The sequence below is a fragment of the Pelodiscus sinensis genome, chromosome 11, assembly GCF_052426305.1.
Source record: "Pelodiscus sinensis isolate ZL-2025 chromosome 11, ASM5242630v1, whole genome shotgun sequence".
In the NCBI taxonomy this organism is placed as follows: Eukaryota; Metazoa; Chordata; order Testudines; family Trionychidae; genus Pelodiscus; species Pelodiscus sinensis.
The window spans coordinates 13,194,123-13,217,038 of NC_143062.1; the positions used below are offsets into that span (position 1 = coordinate 13,194,123).

The following is a 22,916-nucleotide window of genomic DNA, read 5'->3' on the forward strand; positions in this document are numbered from 1 at the left end:
CCCTACTTCCACTGCGCTTCTGCTTCTGAATTGTAGCAAGAGCCCTGCTCGCGCTACATTGTAAAGGCGGAAGTGATGCCAGTTTCCTGCTGCACCCCACCCTCCCACCACAGCTTTTAAGCCAGCTCCCCTTAGCACTGGCTCCTGCTCCCCCCGCCCCTTTCTGCTCCTCTCTGATAGAGGTAGCAAGGGAGGGGGAAGTGACTAGTTGAGTTGACTATCCGATAAACATATGCTTATGCCATGGGATGGTCGACTAGTCACTTATATCCCCATAACAGACCAGCATCTGGAAGTGGGGAAGCCTGCTGCAGCAGTGTTAATTCTGTAGTATTGCATTTTCTCTGTATATTTACTTATACTAAGAATTGGTATTAGAAAAGGCAGATATCAACTGAGGCTATAAAGAGATTTCAGTAATAATGGGTTTAAATGCAAGAGGAAGGTGAACAGTTGGCATCAATATAATTTGTTCATCGTGGCCTATTCCTTGAATTAGTGTTATACTTTGTAGTGTTAAAACACAAAGTAAATATTATATTTTTGTAGAGCTGCCTATTGGACAGTACAGTCCTGTAACATAAAGGTTCCTGATTAATAGGAAAAAAGGAACAACTTGTGTTTTGATGATAATGAAGGTAATTGGTTGAAAATACAGAGGATACAATTCAGGAAGAGAAAACTCATACAAATAATATATAAAATATTGCAGGCACCTTATACTCCCTTTATCACTGAAATGATGTACCAAAATCTGAAGACTCTTATTGATCCGACCTCAGTTCAAGAAAAGAATACTGATAGCATTCACTATCTCATGCTTCCTCAAGTGAGGTAAGAAACAACTTCTGTTGGTGACAGTGGGCAGGGTTCTCTTTCCTGTAGTTACAGAGATAAGTTCTTTGTACTTTTTTTCACAGATTTAAACAAAGCAAAAATACCAGTCTTGGGTATTTACAGGCTTGTAAGGAACATATTTTTTGATACAAAGGATCCTTTTGTACCCCTTTTATCTTGCAGTTGTACTTTTTTTCCCAACACCTTTGTTTTCTGTTGGTAGGCAGAGTATGTAATCAAAGTGCATATGAAACTACTCAATTTCTGTACACTACTTTGCTTTTAGGAGAGTATTTCCCTTTAGTCTTTAAAACACTTGACATTGCTGAGGTGTGTTAACCTCACAGGACTGGTTGGTTTCGAGTGGTTCTCGGTAGCAGTATTAGGAGGAAAGGTATGAAGTTAGGCCTTTCCCTAGATCCAATTTCTCCCCTTCAGCTTCTTCCCCTCCCCTACCTCCTCCCCCTAGCTGGCCACAGACTTGGTTTTCTCTGAGAAGCAGTAGGGTTGTACAGCTTGATGGGGCTGGAGAAGAATGGGCACAGAGCTATAATATTCCCCACTTCTCATAGGCATGAAATGTCTCTTTCAAAATTGATGCTTAATTGAATGCTGCAATTCCTGCCTTCTACAAAAAGAGCTTTCAAGGATGGTAAAACCCCATGCCAGAGCATATTCATGTCTGAATGCATCTGGCCATAAATATTCCTCCATACTTGTCTGGTGTTAAATCTCCCTGGAATGGGCTCTGTAAAAAACTGTGAAAATGATTTCCACTTGCTAAGGGTCTGTGTTCATCATATGAAACCAAGGAGAGCACTTTACAAGAGGATATGTGGTAAGAAAGATACCTGCTCTGATAAGGAGCCTGAAACAAAAGACAGGACTATGCAGCACTTTAAAGACTAATAAGATGGTTTATTAGGTGATGAGCTTTCGTGGGCCAGACCGACTACCTCAGATCAAATTGTGGAAGAATTGTGGATTTTCTTCCACAATTTGATCTGAGGAAGTGGGTCTGGCCCATGAAAGCTCATCACCTAATAAGCCATCTTATTAGTCTTTAAAGTGCTGCATAGTCCTGTCTTTTGTTTCAGCAAGACTAGACTAATATGACTACATCTCTATTACTATTGATAAGGAGCCTGTCGCTGAATTTGTTTCTATTTTGGTTTGATCAGTGTCCTATAGATAAGGGATTCCAAAAAGAGTTTTCTTGGATCCCAGTTGGTCACATCAGTCAATCTCATCAGGTCACCCATTGTATCAGTCAGTCAAAGCATCAGGAGTCTACAACTTGTGAATGTTATGATGAAACTGTTTTTTCTTTAGCACCATGAAAGTGAGCCATGATACCCCCGTTCTAGAGTAAGCTGGTGCCATTTAGTGCAAATCCATGGCACCCGTAGATGGCACCAGCTTCCTCTAGAACAGGGGGTCCCATGGTATTGACGGCTCATTTTAATGATGCTAGAGGGAAAACTGAAGACGAGAAGAAAAGAGGTTCTTACCTGTTGTTGTACTACTGTTCAGCCTCACAGGAACGTGTTTGAGACCTCAGATGTCGGCTTGGGCCACCCAGAGTTTATACGTACTTAGGTTTTTCTTTTTGTCCTTTGTTGTCATAGAATCATAGAGCTGGAAGAGACCTCAGGAGGTCATTGAGTCCATCCCCCCTGCCCAAAGCAGGACCAATCCCAACTAAATCAACCCAGCCAGGGCTTTAAGCCAACACTTAAAAACCTCTAGGGATGGAGATTCCACCACCTCCTTAGGTAACCCATTCCAGTACCTCACCACCCTCCTAGGGAAATAGTATTTTTTCCCTAATATCCAACCTAGACCTCCACCACTGTAACTTGAGACCATTGCTCCTTCTTCTGCCATCCGTCACTACTGAGAACAGCCTCTCTCCATCCTCTTTGGAACTTCCCTTCAGGAAGTTGAAGGCTGCTATCACCTCCCTCCTCATTCTTCTCTTCTGCAGATTAAATAAGCCCAAATCCCTCAGCCTGTTCTCATAGGTCATGTGCTCCAGCCCCCTAATCATTTTGGTTGCCCTCCGCTGGACCCTCTGCAGTGTGTCCATGTCCTTTCTATAGTGGGGCCCCCAGAACTAGACACAATACTCCAGATGTGGCCTCATCAGAGCTGAATAAAGGGGAATAATCACGTCTCTAGATCTGCTGGCATTGCTCCTCCTAATGCAACCTAATATTTCATTAGTCTTCTTGGCCACAAGGGCACACTGTTGACTCATATCCAGCTTCTCATCCACTGTAACCCCCAGGTTCTTTTCTGCCAAACTGCAGAAAAGCCATTCAGTCCCCAGCCTGTAACAATGCTTGGGATTCTTCCGTCCCAAGTGCAGGACTGTACGCTTGTCCTTATTGAACCTCATCGGATTTCTTTTGGCCCAATCCTCTAATCTGTGTAGGTCACTCTGGACCCTATCTCTGCCCTCCAACGTATCTGCCGTCACTGACCGTGCAAGAGAGCTAACAGTTGTGTTTTATGCAATATACGTTAATCGTGGAAAGTATTCTTGCAAGAAATCTACTCAGACTCATTTAGCAATGCTCCTGATGGACTGCATTCTAGAAGTGCACTTTTCTATGGCACAGAATGTGAAACTGCTAAGTTTTCATTAGGAATGCCTTTGAGCTAGTGGTGTGTATGGACTAATAGAATTTAATTCAGTTACTCATGGCAACTTAATTTATGTAACTTATTGGATCCCATGTGCATTCCTGTTCCATTCTACTAATCATATAAAAGATAGATATGATTTCAAAACTAAAAGTAGCTAAAAATCTGGCAGTCTTATTTCCTTCACTAATGCCTTTTTTTCTCTTATGTCTAGACTACATTGTTTTTTCGAAAAAAATACTGCCCTTTTTTTCGAGAGAACTTCACCCACGTCCACATTGCAATCATGTTTTTTCAAAATTAAATTGAAAGAACACGGGATTTTTTTTGACATTGATAAACCTCAAATTATGAGGAAGAACGCTTTTTTTGAAAGAGCTCTTTTGGAAAAAAAATAAAATAAAAAGGGGGTGTGTGGACACATAATAGGGACATTTTTCTAAAGAGGAGGCCATCAAAAAAAGCGCATAGGTACTCTGATGGCCATTCTGTGAATAGCAATCAGAGCTTTCTTTTGAGAGTGCGTCCATGCAGTCTGGGCGCTCTCTTTCGAAAAAACAGATTGCTTTTTCAATCTGGTTTTGAGGTGTGGATGCTCTCTTTCAAAAGAGCTCTTTTGAAAAAGCGTCTTTCAAAAGAAGCTTGCAGTCTAGACATACCCTTAGTGTTTAAATTAAATTATATTAAATTAAATGTCATCTCTTTTTGAGGCAGTTGTGAACTATGTTTTTTTTGTGATGTATACTTTCACTGCATAGGCTTATGCAAAAAAGGTTGTATTGAAAATATAGGTTAAACTGATTGACATTTTCAGAATCGGACATGAATTTATTTGGCTTTTAAAACTGCATGTGTATTTGAGAATTAATTGGTTCTGTGACGCTTAAGTAGTATATTGATATATACAGTTAATGGCAATAGCTCTTAGTTTTTGAAGTCCACAAAAATGTGACTTCATTTTCCCTTTTGGGTCCTATTCAGATAGTGAATTAAGGAAATTCTGGTACCTTTCAAGAAAGCCAACAAGACACACGAAATTAAAACAGCTCTTTTACACATGCTTTAATCTGAATTCTGAGCTCTAGCAGTAACACTTATTTCCTGTTCTTTGTTTTAATTACACAAGTCTCTTTATATACCCTGGAAATTGAATAAATTAGTATTTATTGCAGAAACAGTTGAATATGAGTTTCTGTAATACACCTGTATTTCACTTTCAGTCAAATAAATAATAGATCTGTAAACTTTTTGACCATGAAATACTTAAATTATTAACAAAAAAAATCCCAGTAACAGGTCCTTTGTTTTCAGTTTACTGGGTTTTTTTTAACCAAAATATTTCTTTTATAAAAGCTGTTACGTGTTTTTTAATTTTTTTAACCTGCATTTTGGACCAGTTTCAGTACATGAAAATACTGATAAGAAAATCCAGGACATTATATTAAGTAGATATGTTTATTTTAATATCAAATGTAGAAGTGAGGCTGTCTGTTCAAATATGGCAGAGTAGTGGATGATATACATACACGTGCATGTGCATATATATTTCTACTATTAATGTGCAATTCATGAAATAACTGCATTAAATTGTTTTTACTTTCAGTACTTTTCCTCTCTCTCTCTCTCTCTCTCTCTCTCTCTCTCTCTCTCTCTTTCGGTTGCTTTTTTTTGTCTTCCCCCTTTAAAAAATAATAAAATAAATTAGGGGGATTTTGCACCAATTTTCACTGATTTTTAAGTATTTTATAATAAATAGATGAAATCCTGGGAAATTTTCAGACAAAGTACCGTAATAACAAAAAATGAAGGCCCTTATTTGTCTGTGTGCTAACTAGATTCTTCTCTGCCCAAAATAATAAACCACACATCATCTATGAACAATATTCTCACAATACAGTTTCACAATAATACTTTAAAGTCTTAGTGGAAAGTAAGTATTTCTTACTATGACCATTTACAAGTGAAAAATCATAAAACCTTTCATTGCAAGAAAGCACAAGTTTAAACTTTTAAAGTTCTTCACTGGAAACAGAAACTTAAATAATCAATGTTCACCCAAAAATTCCTGGTACTTGAGGAACAAATCATGAATCTTGCTCCTCCGATTCTTCTGTTTAGTAAATCTTTTAGACTGCTCTTTCTTCTTTGAGTGCTTGCTTATATCCATTCAAAGTAGGTATGTATACTCGCCACATGCACCGGTGTTAGAAGATTTTCCCTCAGCAGTATATGTACTCTAGTTCCCCCTTAAGTGGCACACACATGCTATGCTATATAGGGCACTGCTAGGCCTCCCTCCTCAGTTCCTTCTTGCTGCTATATGCTAACTGCAGTAGGCCCATGCCAGGTAATGATCCCCATGTGGACTGCCTTCACTGTTAGGAGAGCTTCACATCAGCAAGAAGTGTCTGATCTGCAGATCCCTCTAGCCTAGAACTATTAACGACAGGCTTCTCTTTTTTAAAAGCACTGTTTAATGGAGTCTGCTTTGGCTCCCCAAGACCACAGTTTGGACTTGTTGCTAAACACCAGCACTTTGGTGCAGTGTGCTCCGCCTGGGGCCATTAGCTGGCTGGTATCGGGCATCCTCTGATCCCGCCAATAATGTTCAGAAAGGTGAGCAAGGACAAGTCTCCTGGTCCTTGTAAAGAGAAGCATAAGCAAGTAGGGGATCCAAGGAGAGACCGTGGGCCGGATGAAGTGCAGGCTGAGCAGGCTAGGTCAGGTACCTTCCACACTGGAGGCATTGCAGTGGCCCAGGACTAGGGATGTAAAATCCTAGTTCAGCCATGGCCAACCCATGGCTCACAAGCCGCATGCGGCTCTCCCTCCCTCCCCCCCCAATCTGGTCAGTGCGGCTTGCAAAGCCACCCCCGTACCTCTGAGAGTGGCTCCCCTATGCTTACCAGGGCAGAGGAGCCATCTGGTGCTTCTTATATGGCACAGCTGGCAGGAGCCTGCTGAAGCCAAAAAGCATAGAAACGTGCTTCTTGTGCTTCTTAAAGGGGCAGGTCATCCTCCCCCCTCCCCCCTACAACTTTGCCCCAGCTCTTCACGCTGGATCCACTAATATCTTGGTTCTTCGTCCGGAATGGTTTGACCACCCCTGTCCTAGTTAACCAGTCAACTCCCGCTCCTGGCCTGTGTGCTGGGACGGGCGCTGCCACTGGCTCCCACCTCAATGCTATGACTGGCTGCTGCTGACTCCCAGCAAGGGGCTGTTCCCAGGGAAATGGGTTAACTGTTTTCCAGTAAGCATTAGCTGGTAATGGTGAGGCATACCAGGTTAACTGGTTAAGTAGTTGACCGTTTACATCCCTATCCAGACATTGTGTGTATGCTGGTACTGACAATGCCAATGGTAGCTGGTCCCTGCTACAGTGGGAAACCTCTGTTGGACCCTTGGTCACCTAGTGCTTGGCGCTCATGGTGTCCTGCGAGGTTGGAGAGAACTCCCCACAGCTTGGCTCACCGGCAGAAGAAAAGTCAAAGTGACACTTTGACCCAAGCATCTCTGAAGACTGGGCACATACCTACAGAGGCACGTGATTTCTGGAAGCTGAGGCACAAGAGACCCAGCCACTCACCGGGTTCATGCCACTGCTCGAGGGACAGATTTATGCAGGGATAGCACTGCTCTTCACACCGCTGCTATTCACTGACACTGTGCTACTCAGGACGTGAGTGCAGAGTTTCCAGGTCCCGGTTCTTGTGACAGCACTGTTTCTCTTGGTGGCAGTTGTCTTCTCAGTGTGGATCTAGAGACAGCTGTTGGCCCCCCAAGTTTCCAAGATTGCCCTCATCAGGGAGCTCCCAATACTGGATGGAGTGAAGTCCATGCTCACCATCCTGGTCATTGGCCAGTGTGAGGTCACTCAGCATCATGTCAGAACCATATTCTCTCCCTCTGGTGCAGTCCCTGGCATTGCATTTCAGGTCATCCCAGTTGACACTGCAAATGGCCTTCTCAGTGATGCCCAAGGACCCATTGGGGCTTTTCAGACCAACCCCAGGTCACTAACTCTGTGACAGGGCCATCAGAGGTGCCCCTGGCACTTAGGTGGTCAGACTGGCACCTATCCTATGGAGAATGAGAGGGAGGACCCACCCCTGGTGACAGAGGAAGGACATTCATCTCCACATGAAGTCATTGTGGCATCCCCTCTGGTGTTCCCCCAGGACTTCTTAAAAAAAGTGGCAGCAAATTTGGACGTCCAAGTGGAGGAATTGGAGAATTCCACAGACACCAGGTTTGGCGTATTGGGTCACGCCACCCGGCTAGGGTGGCATTGCCCCTACATAAGGGAGTCTCTAAGATAGCCTAGGCCCTGTAGCAAAGACCTTCCTTCCTACCTCCCATTTCAAAAAAAGCCAAGCACAAGTGCTTTGTCCTGGCCTAAGGACATAAGTAGTTGTACTCGCTCCCAGCACCCAACTGGGTCATGGTGGAAGTTTTCAGCCACCGAGAGAGGCAAGGTCAGCCCTCCATAACCATGAGCAATAAAGACTCGAAGTGATTTGGGTCTGTTTGGTCGAAACATTTATTCTTCTTCAAGTTTCCAGCTATGATCAGCAAATCATCCGGCCCTCATTGGCAGATATGACCTGAAAATGTGGCAGGCGATGGTGAAGTTTGACTCCTCACTACCTGAGGACCCTAGAAAAGAGTTCAGGGCTCTGTTGACATCGACAATTGGGGTAGTATTGCAAGTGGCCTCTGATGTGACAGCTCAGTTTCTGAAAGGTTTTAAGAGGCTTTTCCTAGAAGCCCGCAGCCCTTCTTCCTCAATAGGACCTTAATTTGGTTATCTCTAGGTTGACAGGGCTGCCCTTTGAGCTGATGGCCTCCTGCTCTCTCACTTCTTTCTGCTAAAGTCGCCTTTTTAGTGGCAATCACGTCAGCCAGAAGGGTGTCCAGACTTCGTGCTCCAACACTGGAACCCCCCATATTTATGTTTTTCAACGATAAGGTGCAGTTTAGACCTCATCCTGCCTTCCTACTCAGAGTGGTATCACCCTTCCATGTGAGTCAGGATATCTTCTGTCCAATCTTCTAGCTCAAGCCACATAAGTCCAGTGAGGAATGGTGCCTCTACCATTGTTAGGAGGGCACTTGCCTTTTACCTTGAGCAGATGAAGCCCTTTCATAAGGCCTCCCAGTTATTCATGGCTTACACCAAGCATATGAAGGGCCTTCCGGTGTCCTTGCAGAGAATTTCTAAGTGGATTACCTCCTGTATCAAGATGTTCTTTGACTTGGCAGGTTAGACAGACATCTGTCAGGGATGGCCTAAACGGTACTGGGTCCTGCCATGAGGGCAGGGGACTGGACTCGATGACCTCTCAAGATCCCTTCCCGTTCTAGTATTCTATGATTGGCAGGAGTTCAGTCACCCGCGCTGGTGTGGGCTCATTTTACCAGGATGCAGGCCTCTTCCTGTTCCAGTCAAAAATGTCTGCAAGGCCGCAACATGGTCTTCCATGCATATGTTGATGACACATTACTCTATCACTCAGCACGCCAGATAGTACACTTGGTTTGGCAGAGCTGTTTTGCTTGCTGCATGTCCTTAAATTCCTATCCACCTCCACAGATGGAGTCATCTACTGCAGTGGACAATGGACATGAACAAGTGCTCGAAGAAGAAAAGACAGTTACTTGTTTCCATAACTGGTGTTTTTTGAGATGTGCTACTCATGTCCATTCAACATTGCGCCCTCCCTTCCCCTCTGGCAGAGTTTCCAGCAAGAAGGAACTGAGGGAAGGAGGGGCCCAGCAGTGCCCTACATAACATGACATATGTGCACCACTCCCAGAGGTGCTGGAGCCTGTCCCCTATGGAAACTACTGAGGGAAAATCTCCCAGCACCAGTGCGTGTGGTGAGCAGACAGACCTACTTTACAAGGACATGAGCAACACATCTAGAAGAACATCAGTTACAGAAACAGGTAACTGTCTTGTTTTACACCAAGAATGTTTTCACTTAATATTATATAATTAGTAATTTCACATCCACACTAAAATTTTCATTTGTTCACAGCTTTCCTGACACAAATCAATACCACAAAAGTAATAACTGTGCTTCAGTTGAAAATCTGTGCAATTTTGAGGGAGCCACCTGAATTACAGATACATTCAAACAATCAAATACGAAAAGAAAGAGCTGGCTTCACGCATAGAAGTGGTTATTTGTTTTTACATTTGAAACAAAATTTACTGTGTTCTTAACCTGAAAAATAAGCTGTCTGGAAACAGAGAGTTGGGGAGGGGAGGTGTTGCTTGCTATCAAGCCACAAAAAAAGCAACAGGTTTGAAATACATGCACTTTCTTGCAATATGGATGTGGCCCATCATCATCTTATAACCCTCTCATTCAAGATAGATAATTAATTGAGATCCCACTCGTTCACTGTGTGGGGATATTTCAATAGCACTGTAACTATTTCATTTGTTATGTATTTTTGGATTTTCCATTATGTTATAAATATAAATTTTTCTCCTCAATGGATACTTGTAAATGGATAGAGCACATAGCTATTTTTACATTAGTCTTCTGAAAGCTATTAATGACAGCTAAGAATAATGCTTACACACACACACACACACACACACACACACACACTCTCTTTCTCTTTCTTTTTCTTTCTCTTTCTCTCTCTCTTTCTCTCTCTCTTTCTCTCTCTCTCTCGTTGTTTTTTAGCATTGCCAGTAAATGGATATGACCAAATCTGTTCTGGGAAATTTTTGACAGATGTGACGATATGCTAAAGGCCCACTTAATTAAATCTAAAGAGATGAAAACATTAAATTGTTTCTTTCTAATCTAGGGAGGATCTGATTGACAAAAAAATTGAAAATGCAGTTTCCTGGATGCAATCTGTTATTGAGCTTGGCCGGGTAATCCGAGACAGAAAAACCATTCCAGTAAAGGTCAGAAGCTCTTAATATCTCTTAGATCAATATTCCATGAACCTATAGCAGTTCTGTAACTTCTGGAGAAGGGGGGGAGTGAATGATTAAATCTGTGCTAGCAAGCAAAATTAAACAGAAATTTCGTTTAAAATGTCCAATATAATATTTTCTGTACCCTTTTATTTCCTTTTTCAAACTGAACCTCTATTGATTTTTGTTTCAGTATCCACTGAAAGAAGTAGTAGTTATCCATCAGGACCCAGAGGCTTTGGAAAACATCAGGTCTTTGGAAAAGTATATACTTGAGGTAAGGACATAATCAACAGAACAGATAATTGGAGTTTTACTGTGCAAGTTAGATTCAGAGAAAGTCTTCTATATCATAGCTACAGGGTAGATTTATCTTATTTAACTGAAGCTCAGTAAGTTACATATATTGCTGTGTTGGTCCACATTCCATCGTTTGTCACTATGCAGCTATCTCAATCAAATAAATGGGAGCTGAGTGCAAAGGGCGGAGCTAAGTGCAAAGGGTAATAAATCTACAGGCCACATTAAGAGAAACACTTAATTTCTGAAATGTCTAGCAACATCACATGACTTTGTTAATATCCAGTCATTCAGAGAACTTTAGAAATATAGTACTTTATGATCAGTGTGAGGCAGAAACATAGTTTGAAATGTAGCATTCTAAACCACTCAGGATTGCCAAAGTATATTATAGGCCAAATCTTGGAGGTGAAATTGTAGGAGTAATCATTATTAATCAATAAATAATTCAGGGATATGAAATTACAATGACTAAAGTAAAAACTGAAGGGTTAAGAAAGTATGCAGATCCATAGCTTAGTTAGATGGAAATTTCTGTGAAAAGTCAGAGTAAAAAAACAATTGAGCGTGTTCCCAGTGTTCTCAAAGTTTAACCTGTTTTTCCAAAGTTTTGTAAAAAATAAATGTCAAATGGGTAAGATTTTTATGGTCTATATAATTTCTTGCAATTATCTTGAGCATCCCCTGTGATACGGCTTTGTAGAACTCTCTCTTTAATGTGGATCCATTAGAGAAAATGCACTCTGCCCTACTTTAATACTTTACAAGGATAAAAACCCTGCCATTCAAAATAAATCTTTTTTTGGTATTTGACATACTTGAGTTGACTGTCAAATTGCCTGGGCATTCTGCTTTTAGCAGTCATCTAAAACTTAGTACTTTCAAGGCAAGCTTTTAATCTATACAAAATTCAAATAGGGTAGAGAAAAAAACTGACTGCTTTTTATTTTTAAGCTCTGTGCAGCTATTGGTATCTTCATGTGCAAATATTCAGGGTTCTAGATCCAAAATTTATATCTGCAAAAATGAGCTTCAGATATCCACATCTACATCTCCAGATGTATATTAATTTGTCCCTATATCAGAATTGTGCTGTGTAAATCTTAGTCTTGCGGATTGATACCAAAACCCAATATTTGTTTTGCTAGTTCTGGAAAATGTTCAAGTTAGTTCCTAAAAAGAAGAGTACAGAGCTACAGATATCCATGAACTTAACCAATTTGATTTGATGTGATGCATTTTGATTATACTTCTCAGCTTTGTTCATCAAACTTGATTATGTAAAAAGAGTATTTGTAGCTTATTTTATTTTATTCTGGCACTAATGCCCTAAACGATTTTTGATAACTTTGATAAAGTGGGATTTCTCTTGAGGATTTTCTCTGTGACATCATAATGTAAGCTATTAATGCAAGTGCTGACACAAACTGAGATGTTAAAACCATATTTGTCAGAACAACTTTCTGCAGACAGCTGTATTTTCAAGTGACTTGCTTTGTGAGCTGCAATCTTTGATTCTTTATTATGAAAATAAAACATTGTTTTAAACAAATGAAACTTAAGACCAACAGCAGGGCTGTTTAGACTAGGAGATTGTTCCCTTTCCAAAAATGGCTTACAAGCTAGTGCAGAAAGGACCAACATCAAGATCATAAGAGAAACAAGTATTAATCAAGCTTTTAGTAATGGATTTGTCTTGTCAGCACTAGCAGGTAAGCCATTTTCAGCACTGGTGTGAGGAACCTGCTGCCAAACCCCTTTCAGTGTTCTAACAATGTTTTACAATTTTGAAATCCATCAGTTAATGAGCAGGGATGTTTGAGCCTGTGTATCGTAGTTTTATACCCCAAAAGAGAAATGTGCAACTCTTCACCCTGTATATTAAACTGGAATATATATTCCATATGGGCCATATCCAGGATCTCCCATGGTTCCATATTAATTGTGATGTCACAGCATAGTTCATGATGGAGTATTAGCTTTGAAGAGGAGTTGGCTAGTTAAAACTGAAATGGATATTATTGTTTTTAAAAAAATCTTTGTGTTATATGCTGATTACTAATCTTATCTTGGGTATTGGGAAAATTTAGTCCACATAGAAGTGCAGGTCTGAAAGGGACTGCAAAGTCCTCAACTTCAGCCTCCTGTCCTAGGGTAGGACTAAGTCCACGGGTCCTAGACCATCCCTGATGGGTGTTTGTCTGATCTGTCCTTGATGATGGGGATGTCGCTCACACTGCTTTCGAAGCCTGTTCCAGAACTTAACTACCCTTACAGCTAGAAAGGTTTTCCTAATATCTAATCTAAACCCACCTTCTTGAAGATTAAGCTCATTACTGTTTGTTCTACCTCCAGTGGACAAGGGCAACTGTCCATCACTCTTCTCTTTATAATGACCCATAGTATATTTGAAGATGGTCATTAGGTCCCCTCTCAATCTTCTTTTCTCAGGACTTGTCCAATTTTTAAACTTTTCCTCATAGTTCAGATTTTCTAAAACATCTCTTGTGTTTATTGCTGCCTTCTGGATTCTCCAGTTTAGCCACATGTTTACTGAAGTGGAGTGCCCACAACAGGACACAGTTTTTCAGCTGAGGCCCCACCATTGCCAAGTGGAGTGGGATGATTGCTTCCCTGTCTTGCATACAACATTCCTGCTAATAGGTTCTAAAATAGTAACCATTGTTGTAGCTCATCATATTGACTCACATTCAGTTTGTGATTTGCTATAACCTACTACAATGTCATCCTGTTGCTTTGAGACCAAAGCTTCAATGTATTAAGGTCAATTTGAATACTAATCTTTTCCTCCAAATGTGCATGCAACACCTCCCGGCTTGGAGTCATCCGCAGATTTTATAAGCATACTCTTCACTTGATTATACAAGACAGTCATGAAAATATTGACTAGTATCGGATTCAGGACTGATCCTTGTGGGAGTTCCCTAAACATGCCCTCCCAGTTTTGACAGCAAACCATTAAGAACCACTTTTGAGAACAGTCTAAATCAGCTTAAAGCAAGCCTTATAGTCATTTCATCTGGACCACATTTCCCTGGTTTGCTTATGAGAATTTCATGAAAGACTGTCTCAGAATCTTTACTAAAATCTAGATATATCAAATCTGTGCATCCATACTATCCACTAGGCCAGGTAACCCTCTCAAAAAAGGAAATAGGGTTGGATTGGATGATTTATTTTGACTTTTCCTTGTTGACTGTTTCTTATAACCCTATGATCATGTAGGGTTCTTACAAACTGATTGTATAATAAATTCTTCAAGTATCTTTCTAGGTATCAGAGTTGGGCTGGCAGGCCTGTATTTCCCAAAGTTGTCTTTGTTCACGCTTTTAGAGATAGTTACTATGTTTGCCCTTCTCCAGTCCTCTGGGACCTCACAATTGATAAAAGATTTTGTAAACTAACACAGTTAAAAAAACAAAACACCAAGATGAATTCATAGTTCATCAATGGCTATTAGCCAGGATGGGTGCAGATGGTGTCCCTGACCTCTGTTTTCCTGGAGCTGGGAATGGGTGTAGGGATGGATCACTTGATGGATCACCTGTTCTGTTCATTCTCTCTGAAGCATCTGACATTGGCCACTGTCAGATGACAGGATACTGGGCTAGATGGACCTTTGGTCTGACCCAGTCTGTCATTATATCCTCCTTAAGTTCTTGAAGGTAATTGCAAGCACTTCTGGGATTACTTAAGGAACTAGCTGAAGCACCCTAGGATGAATTTCTTCAGTCCTTGCAGTTGCATGGAAGTTTGTAACAAAGGTAATCTAATTGACAAAAGAAAGGGTATCGGTTGTATTATTACTTGAGGAAATCATATTGGTTAATTCATGATACAGAATTTGAGGTTAAATATGCTTAACTAAATGAAAAATGACATACAATTTTATCTGATTTTTTTTAAAAAGTCAGTTTCTATAGGTGCATTAGCAGCTTTTGCCACATGGAGGAAGAAGTAAAATGCTTTGTAAATACTCATTTGATATGCACCCTTTCAAAAAAGAAGTTCATGTTTGGCTAACTCTAGCTATAAGATGTAAGATGTACACAGAGCTATTACCTGAAATGACAGCATACAGCCATAATTTAAAGGACAGTACTGAAAATCAAGTCCATTATGGGGCTGAATACTAGCTAATAAAGGTTTAATGTCGGCAAAACCCATAGCCATTTTTTCTGTCTCAGTTCATGCTGCCAAAATGTCTTGTTTCAGACAGATTGCTTCACTTCCAAGAAACATTTGATTTAATTTAATTAACAGTTTTTATATGAACACTTCAGATTCTGCCCCAGCAGTGAAAAAAATAGGTTTTAACACAACAACATCTGTTTTTAAAAAGTTGGCTTTCATGAGTCATGTGAAAACTTTCAGGAGAAATCTAACTTTTTAAATGTCATGAAGGGTTAAACACTGAGGAGGACAAAAATGATCTTTTAGTCATTTTATTAAACAAATAAATTATATGAATTATTATTGCATAAATTAAAAATATAAATGAAGGCTGAGATTAATCCATTTTGAAAGGACCTATGCCAGCTCACTATTGAGATTCTGGGGAGAAAAACTGAATCTAAGTGTTTAGGTCAAAGATAATGTAAATGAAATACATATTACCCTCACAATATGTTTAATAAACGATGGTGCCAAATTAGAGTGCAGAGAGAAATTTTAATGAAATGCAATGGGAAATTTCAGTTGCGTTTGTGCTATTTTCCTGGTAAATTACATGCTTTAGTTAATAATTTATTTTGCTGTAAGTTACTTAAATTTACTTTAAACCAATACATTTTTGAAAATCAGAGCTTTTATTTTTTTACTTTGTATGCTAGAGATTGTTGAAGTGTTGAGATGTGCAGGTGAACAAGCCTATAAGAGAAACCCTTGCCCTAGGATCGATCCCTGCAACAAACCCCATTGCCATCTTTGTCCACATATTTGCCCTACAGACACCAGCATAGGACCTAAGAACATCAACCATACCATGAAAGGCTCATTCACCTACACATTTACTCATATGATAAATGCCAGCAATGCACCTCTGCCATGTACATTGGACTAACCGACCTGTCTCTATGCAACAGAATAAATGGATACAAATCAGATAGCAAGAATGCTAACCTACAAAAACCAGTGGCAGAACATTATAACCTCGCTGGACACAGTTACAGACTTCAAAGTTGCCATCCTCAAGTAAAAGATTTCAAAAACAGGCTGCAGTGTGAAACTACTGCACTGGAATTCATAGGCAAATTTGACACCACAAGAATGCACCTGAATACAGATTCAGAATCTCTCACTCATTACCATAAATAATTTTCCACTTTAGGTAGTCTCACCTGCTTACCCACCTGTATCCTAATTTAATTATCTCTGATGTAACTCTCCCATCTCTGGTGTCAAGTATCAGAGGGGTAGCCGTGTTAGTCTGAATCTGCAAAAGCGGCGAGGAGTCCTGTGGCACCTTATAGACTAACCAAAGTGTTAGTCTTTGCCTATGAAAGCTTATGCTCCAACACTTTGGATAGTCTATAAGGTGCCACAGGACTCCTTGCTGCTTCTCCCATCTCTGTATCCCTACTATGTTTCCTTTGTCTTTTACTTCATACATGTGATGAAGGGAGTTGCAGCTTATGCCACAAAACAATTGTTAGCCTTTAAGGTGCCAGCAGACTCCTTGTTTTTGCTAAAACAGATTAACACAGCCACCCCGGAAACCTGTCCTATTGTAATACGTTATAGTGTATGGGTATCATTGTAACTATACAGATATAATTGCACACAGGTGTAAACCTTAATTTCTATATTGAGACACTGTTTTTTCTAATCCAAAGTGTTGAGAATGCACTTGCAACTCTTTGATTTTTATAATTGTGCTAGTGTTATCACTAACACTGTATGAAGAAAATTAGTTTTTAATCTGATTATTCTTCAATGTTAATTAGCTAGTATGGCTAGATTTTGTATTTACATTGTTAAAACTCATTGTAAAAATGCTATATAAACTTGAGCTATGTCTTGTTATGTTTGTCGTTTGTCACTTTCCATGTGGGGTTGTGTCTAACAGCACAACGTTAAAACTTAATTGCCCCTGAAACATTGAATTCCTGTTCAGTTTTCTTTTTTAAGCGAGTTTGTGGAATGGGATAGTGGATTAAATGGGTGTTCTTCTGAGTTCTCTTCAACAAGACTTTCTTAACAACGAGTAGTCCTGTGGCACCTTAGAGACAAACAAAAATATATATAATATAGTATCAAAAGCTTTCGTGGGTAAAACCAACTTCATCAGATGAGCTACAGCCCAGACTGTGGATTGTTCTGTCTCCAGGGCTACAAACTGGCTTCCTTCCTTAAGCCATCCTCTCCTTCACTCTCCCTCCTGCTTGACTATTGAAGTCCTCTTCTGAGCAGATGATCCATGTGGCACATGTTCTACAGTTGCAGAAGATGGGGCCCTTTTGACTCAGTACTGCTCTTTCACTCCCTTCATCTCTGTGTAAAGTCTGTCATGTTGTTGGCTCCTTAGTATCGAGGCTGTTCAATCAGAGAGGACCTCGGAACACAGTGTTAAAAGAGATAAGGGATTGTTCTTCAGTTGGTGGAGAAGGTGGTTCCAGTCCAGGAATTGACTCTGGTCACTTTACGTTTGTTTTCCAGTGCCAGGTGGCACTTAACCCAGATGCTTCTACCCTGGGGAAACTCACGTGTGGGGGAATCCCCTAGTGACCTAGAGGTGCTGTGAAGTCTGCTTCATCCTTGCAGTTCTTTTGTTTGTTTTGTTTTTTGGTGTCTTTCCCTCTTGTGTCTAGACATGGTGTACTGCATCTACATGAAAGCAGTGGAATCCATGATTTTGGCTCACCGCGATGGCAGCTCTCACTATGCCTCTTGGTGGTAGTAATAATTCTTTCCTTTAGTTGTGCAGTTAATTTTGATTTTCAGTGTCCTGGAATATAGGGAAAGCTTCAGAAGGCCTAAAACTGTTCTTATTTTGGGCAATCCTCTAAGTCAGGGAAGATCATTTTTGTCCATGCAGTCCCCAGCTATTCCTTTGGGTGTGTCATGCCAGCCAAGGTGCCGCAGGACTACTCATGATTTTTAAAATTACAGACTAACATGGCTACCCCCTAAAACTAACATGGGCATGAGTCTGTGGTGTGAAGGGATTATTTTGCTATCATGCCCCCAATCTATTTCATCTCACAGTCCTTTTGTACTGGCATGGGTGGTGTTTACATATAGTTGCAAAATTTATATAAAATATATTGCTTATTAAATAGAATCACCTAATGCAATCTATCACAATTTGTGTGAACTTTGCTACCTTGTCAGGTACTAAAAGCAAAATGTGAAGATAGACTCAAAGGGTCAGGTACCATAATTTGATTAAATATCAGTGGTCTTTATAAGTACTTGGAATTTTATGACCAACGGGTCAGTAATAGGATTAATGTATGATATACTCATGGTAGAAGTTGTAAAACACTAATGAACAGAAAATTATACAAAAGAACAAGATTCTTTCTTAAGTTCCAATTTCAGATACAAAATTATGTGTCTTAAGTGTGACATTCTTCTTTAATTTTACAAAGTAGACAGAATAACCACAGGCTTTCTAGAAGACTCAAAGCATTTTTAGTGTAATTTAAAATCTCGATATGGTGCTTTCCTCTTCAGAAGGATTTTCTACAAACCTACAGGAATTTCAAGAGGTGTAAATAATGATCTCTTGTTTTCAACAGAGTTGAATGTGGAGTACTAAAGTCTACAGTGGTGCTTAAAAGTTTGTATCACTTCATGCCAATATGTATAACAAGGGTAAAAGTTCTGAGGCAACTTTATATTTAATTAAATTATGAGGAAAGCATCTGTAGTTCCGCATCATTGGAATTTACTGGCAGAATTCCAGAACCACAGGTCATTAATCTAACTTGTTCAAAACTTATTCACATACAATGAAGATGTAGGAAAACCAGAAAAGAAGAACTACTCAAACTCAAATTGATGTTTGGTCCACTGAAGAAATAAAATTTGTAGTAGTCTGTTGGCTACAAATAAATTGAAACTAACTTCTTAACACAATCATGAATCTGTTATGCATCCTTTTGAGCCAATTTCTGGTAATATCATAACTTACACAAGCATCCTTCGGTGCCCTGTATTCTGACAGTGGCTAATGTCAGATACTTCAGAGAAGGCTAGTCTGATTTGTAGTTAGAGCTGCAGAGAATCTTTACCCAAAAGGCCAAATAGACTGCAGCTGTAATATGGGAGTGGTATCTGCATCAAAGAATAATATACATGTCTCTGTTTTGTTTCTACATTGTCACAAACTGATGCAGCACATTAATCCTTTATAAGGACTTCCAGATAAAAAAAACTGTGTGTATGCTATAATCCACCTCCTATCCCTTTTCCCTATTTTTCCAAGTATTTTTTCTTACTTGCTATTTTGCTTATATATTTTCCTTTTGGTAAATTTATACAGGAACTTAATGTACGTCAGGTGACATTGTCTGTTGATAAAGATAAGTATGGAATCCGTCTAAGAGCAGAACCAGATCACATGGTGCTTGGAAAGCGTCTGAAAGGTGCCTTCAAAGCTGTTATGATTGCCATTAAGGAGCTGAGGAGCGAACAGCTGGAGCAATTCCAAAAGACAGGTACATAGTGGACTGTATGCATTGATCAGTAGTTGATTGTCATGAAGTGGACCTTGGAAAAAGGAGCCAAAGGATATGAGAGCTCTCAGGCTCATGCCATTGCTTTTACTTTAAATACATAATACAGGTTGAACCTCTCTAGTCCCAATGATTTTAGTTAGCCTGATGTCCACTTTTCAAGGGTGTGGCTAAGTTTCCCATAATTCCATAGAGTTTGTTTACAGCCACCAGTCCTAGCTCTCAGGGTTCTGTGCTGTTACTTAGCTCTATTTTACCCCTAAATGTCCTTTAACAGCCTACTAAGCAGTGGAAGTGTTGATGATGCTGCTAAACAATATTGATCTCTTGTGGTCTGGAAAATTCTCTCTAGAGAGAACTGGTCCGGTCCTGAGGGTACCAGACTAGAGAAGTTCAACCAGTAGTTGGTTTTTGTAAAAAATAAACACAAATATATTGCATTTAAATGCAAGAGAATATAAGACCCACTCCCAGTTAACATTCCAGGCAAACTACCGTAATTAACTCTCCAAATGAATAAAAAGAAGCTGTGCATTGATACCTGGAACCTACTTGTCTACAGTAGAAATAAATGGCTTTACATGCATAATTTACATACTGCTTCTATGTACTATGGTGAAAAGTATTGTGTAGAACAAAGTAGACAGATTCTTGTATGGAATACAAGAACTGGATTGTTCTGTGACTCTTAGAATCATAGAACCACAGAGCTGGAAGAGACCTCAGAAGGTCATCAAGTCCAGCCCCCTGCTCTAGGCAGGACCAATCCCAACTAAATCAACCCAGCCAGGGCTTTGTCAAGCCAAAACTTAAACACCTCTAGAGATGGAAACTCCACTACTTCCCTAGGTAACCCATTCCAGTGATTCACCACTCTCCTAGTGAAATAGTTTTTCCTTATATCTAAACTGGACCTCTCCCACCACAACTTGAGACGATTGCTCCTTGTTCTGCCATCTGTCACTACTGAGAACAGCCTTTCTCCATCCTCTTTGGAACCTCCCTTCAGGAAGTTGAAGGCTGCTATCAAATCCACCCTCATTCTTCGCTTCTGCAGACTAAACAGACCCAACTCCCTCAGCCTCTCCTCATAAGTCATATGCTCCATCCCTCTAATCATTTTAGTTGCCCTCCGCTGGACCCTCTCCAATGCGTCCACATCCTTTTTGTATTGGGGAGCCCAAAACTGGACACAGTACTCCAGATGTGGCCTCACCAGAGCCGAATAAAGGGGAATAATGACATCTCTGGATCTGCTGGCATTGCTCCTCCTAATGCAAACTAATATGACATTAGCCTTCTTGACTACAAGGGCACACTGTTGACTCATATCCAGCTTCTCATCCACTGTAACCCCCAAGTCCTTTTCTGCAGAACTACTACTTAAGTGGTTGGTCCCCAGCCTGTAACAATGCTTGGGATTCTTCCATCCCACATGCAGGACTCTGCACTTCTCCTTGTTGAACCTCATCAGATTTCTTGTGGCCCAATCCTCGAATTTGTCTAAGTCACTATGGACCCTATATCTGCCCTCAAGCGTATCTACCTCTCCCCCCAGCTTAGTGTCATCCACAAACTTCCTGAGGGTGCAATCCATCCCCTCATTCAGGTCATTAATAAAGATATTGAACAAAACCGGTCCTAGAACCGAACCTCGGGACACTCCACTAGAAACCAAACACCATCCTGACATCGAGCCATTGATCACCACCCGCTGGGCCCAGCCTTCTAGCCATCTTTCTATCCATCTTACCGTCCATTTATCCAATCCACATTCCCTTAACTTGCGGGCAAGAATATTGTGGGAGACGGTATCAAAAGTCTTGCTAAAGTCCAGGTATATATCATCCACTGACTTTCCCATGTCCACAGAGCCATAGAAGCTATGAGCTTCTACCTCATCATAGAAGCTAATCAGATTGGTCAGGCACGACTTGCCCTTCATGAATCCATGCTGACTATTCCTAATCACTTTCCTGTCTTCCAAGTGCCTCAAAATGGATTCCTTAAGGATCCCTTCCATGATTTTTCCAGGCACAGAGGTAAGACTGACCGGCCTATAGTTCCCTGGATCGTCCTTCTTCACTTTTTTTAAGATGGGCACTACATTTGCCTTTTTCCAATCATCCGGGGTTTCTCCCAATCTCCATAACTTTTCAAAGATAATGGCCAAAGGCTCTGCAGTGACATTTGCCAACTCCCTCAGTTCCCTCAGATGCATTAAATCCGGGCCATGGATTTGTGCATGTTTAGCTTTTCTAAATTGTTCCTAACCTGTTCTTTACCCACCAAGGGCTGTCGATCTTCATCCCATCTTGCGTCACATAGTGCATTAGTCCGGGAGCCCACCTTGTCCGTGAATACAGAGGCAAAGAAAGCATTGAATACTTCAGCTTTCCCCACATCATCTGTCACTAGGTTACCTCCTTCATCCAGTAGGGGCCGCACACCCTCTCTGATCACCTTCTTCTTCTTAACATGCCTGTAGAAACCTTTCTTGGTATCCTTCACATCCTTAGCCAGTCGCAATTCCATTTGTGCTTTCGCCTTCCAGTTAACCCCCGGCATTCTATACATTTAAATGCTATACATTTCAACCCCTCTCTGGTCATTTGTCCAAGTTTCCACTTTTTGTGCTTAAGTTCACCAAGGATTTCCCCTGTAAGCCAATCCGGTCTCCTACCACGTTTGCCCCTCTTGCAATGCGTCGGGCTGGTGTCTTTCTGTGCCTTCAATAAGGCTTCTTTAAAATACTGCCAGCTGTTCTGGACTCCTTTCCCCTTCATGTTAGCATCCCAGGGGATTCTGCCCATCAGGTCTCTCAGGGAGTCAAAATCTGCTTTTTTGAAGTCCAAGGTGTGTATTTTACTATTCTCTTTTCTTCCTTTGGTCAGGATCCTGAAATCTACCATCTCATGATCCCTGCTTCCCAGGTTGTCACCCACCTCTACTTCCCCTATTAGTTACTCCCTGTTTGTGAGCAAAAGGTCAAGCTGCGCATGGCCTCTGGTCGGATCCTTCAGCACTTGTGCCAAGAAGTTCTCCCCAACATTCTCCAAAAACTTCCTGGATTGCCTGTGTACTGCCATATTGGTTTCCCAACAGATGTCAGGGTGATTAAAGTCCCCCCACAAGAACCAGGGCCTACGATCCGGAAGCTTCTCTTAGTTGTCCGAAGAAAGCTTCATCTACCTCATCCACCTGATTCGGTGGCCTTTAGCAGACACCAACCACAACATCACTGCTGTTGTTTGCTCCTTTAAACTTAGACTCTCAACATAGACTCTCAACAGGTTTTTCTCCCTCTTTATACTGGAGTTCAGAGCAATCATAGTGCTCTCTTACATATAGTGCAACTCCTCCTCCTTTTCTCCCCTGCCTGTTCTTCCTGAACAGTCTATATCCTTCCATGACAGCACTCCAGTCATGCAAGTCATCCCACCAAATCTCGGTTATCCCAATTAAATCATATTTCTTGGACTGG

General features: G+C 40.8%; 1 protein-coding gene across 1 annotated transcript in view; it reads left to right on the forward strand.

Annotated features, from left to right (window-relative positions):
* Nucleotides 1-22,916, forward strand: part of IARS1 (isoleucyl-tRNA synthetase 1) — a 211,581-nt gene that overhangs the window by 154,425 nt on the left and 34,240 nt on the right. The window contains exons 24-27 of the mRNA XM_075939706.2: nt 713-834; nt 10,316-10,418; nt 10,624-10,707; nt 19,240-19,414. Coding sequence (XP_075795821.2) covers nt 713-834; nt 10,316-10,418; nt 10,624-10,707; nt 19,240-19,414 — 484 coding nt within the window. The remainder of the gene's footprint in view (nt 1-712; nt 835-10,315; nt 10,419-10,623; nt 10,708-19,239; nt 19,415-22,916) is intronic.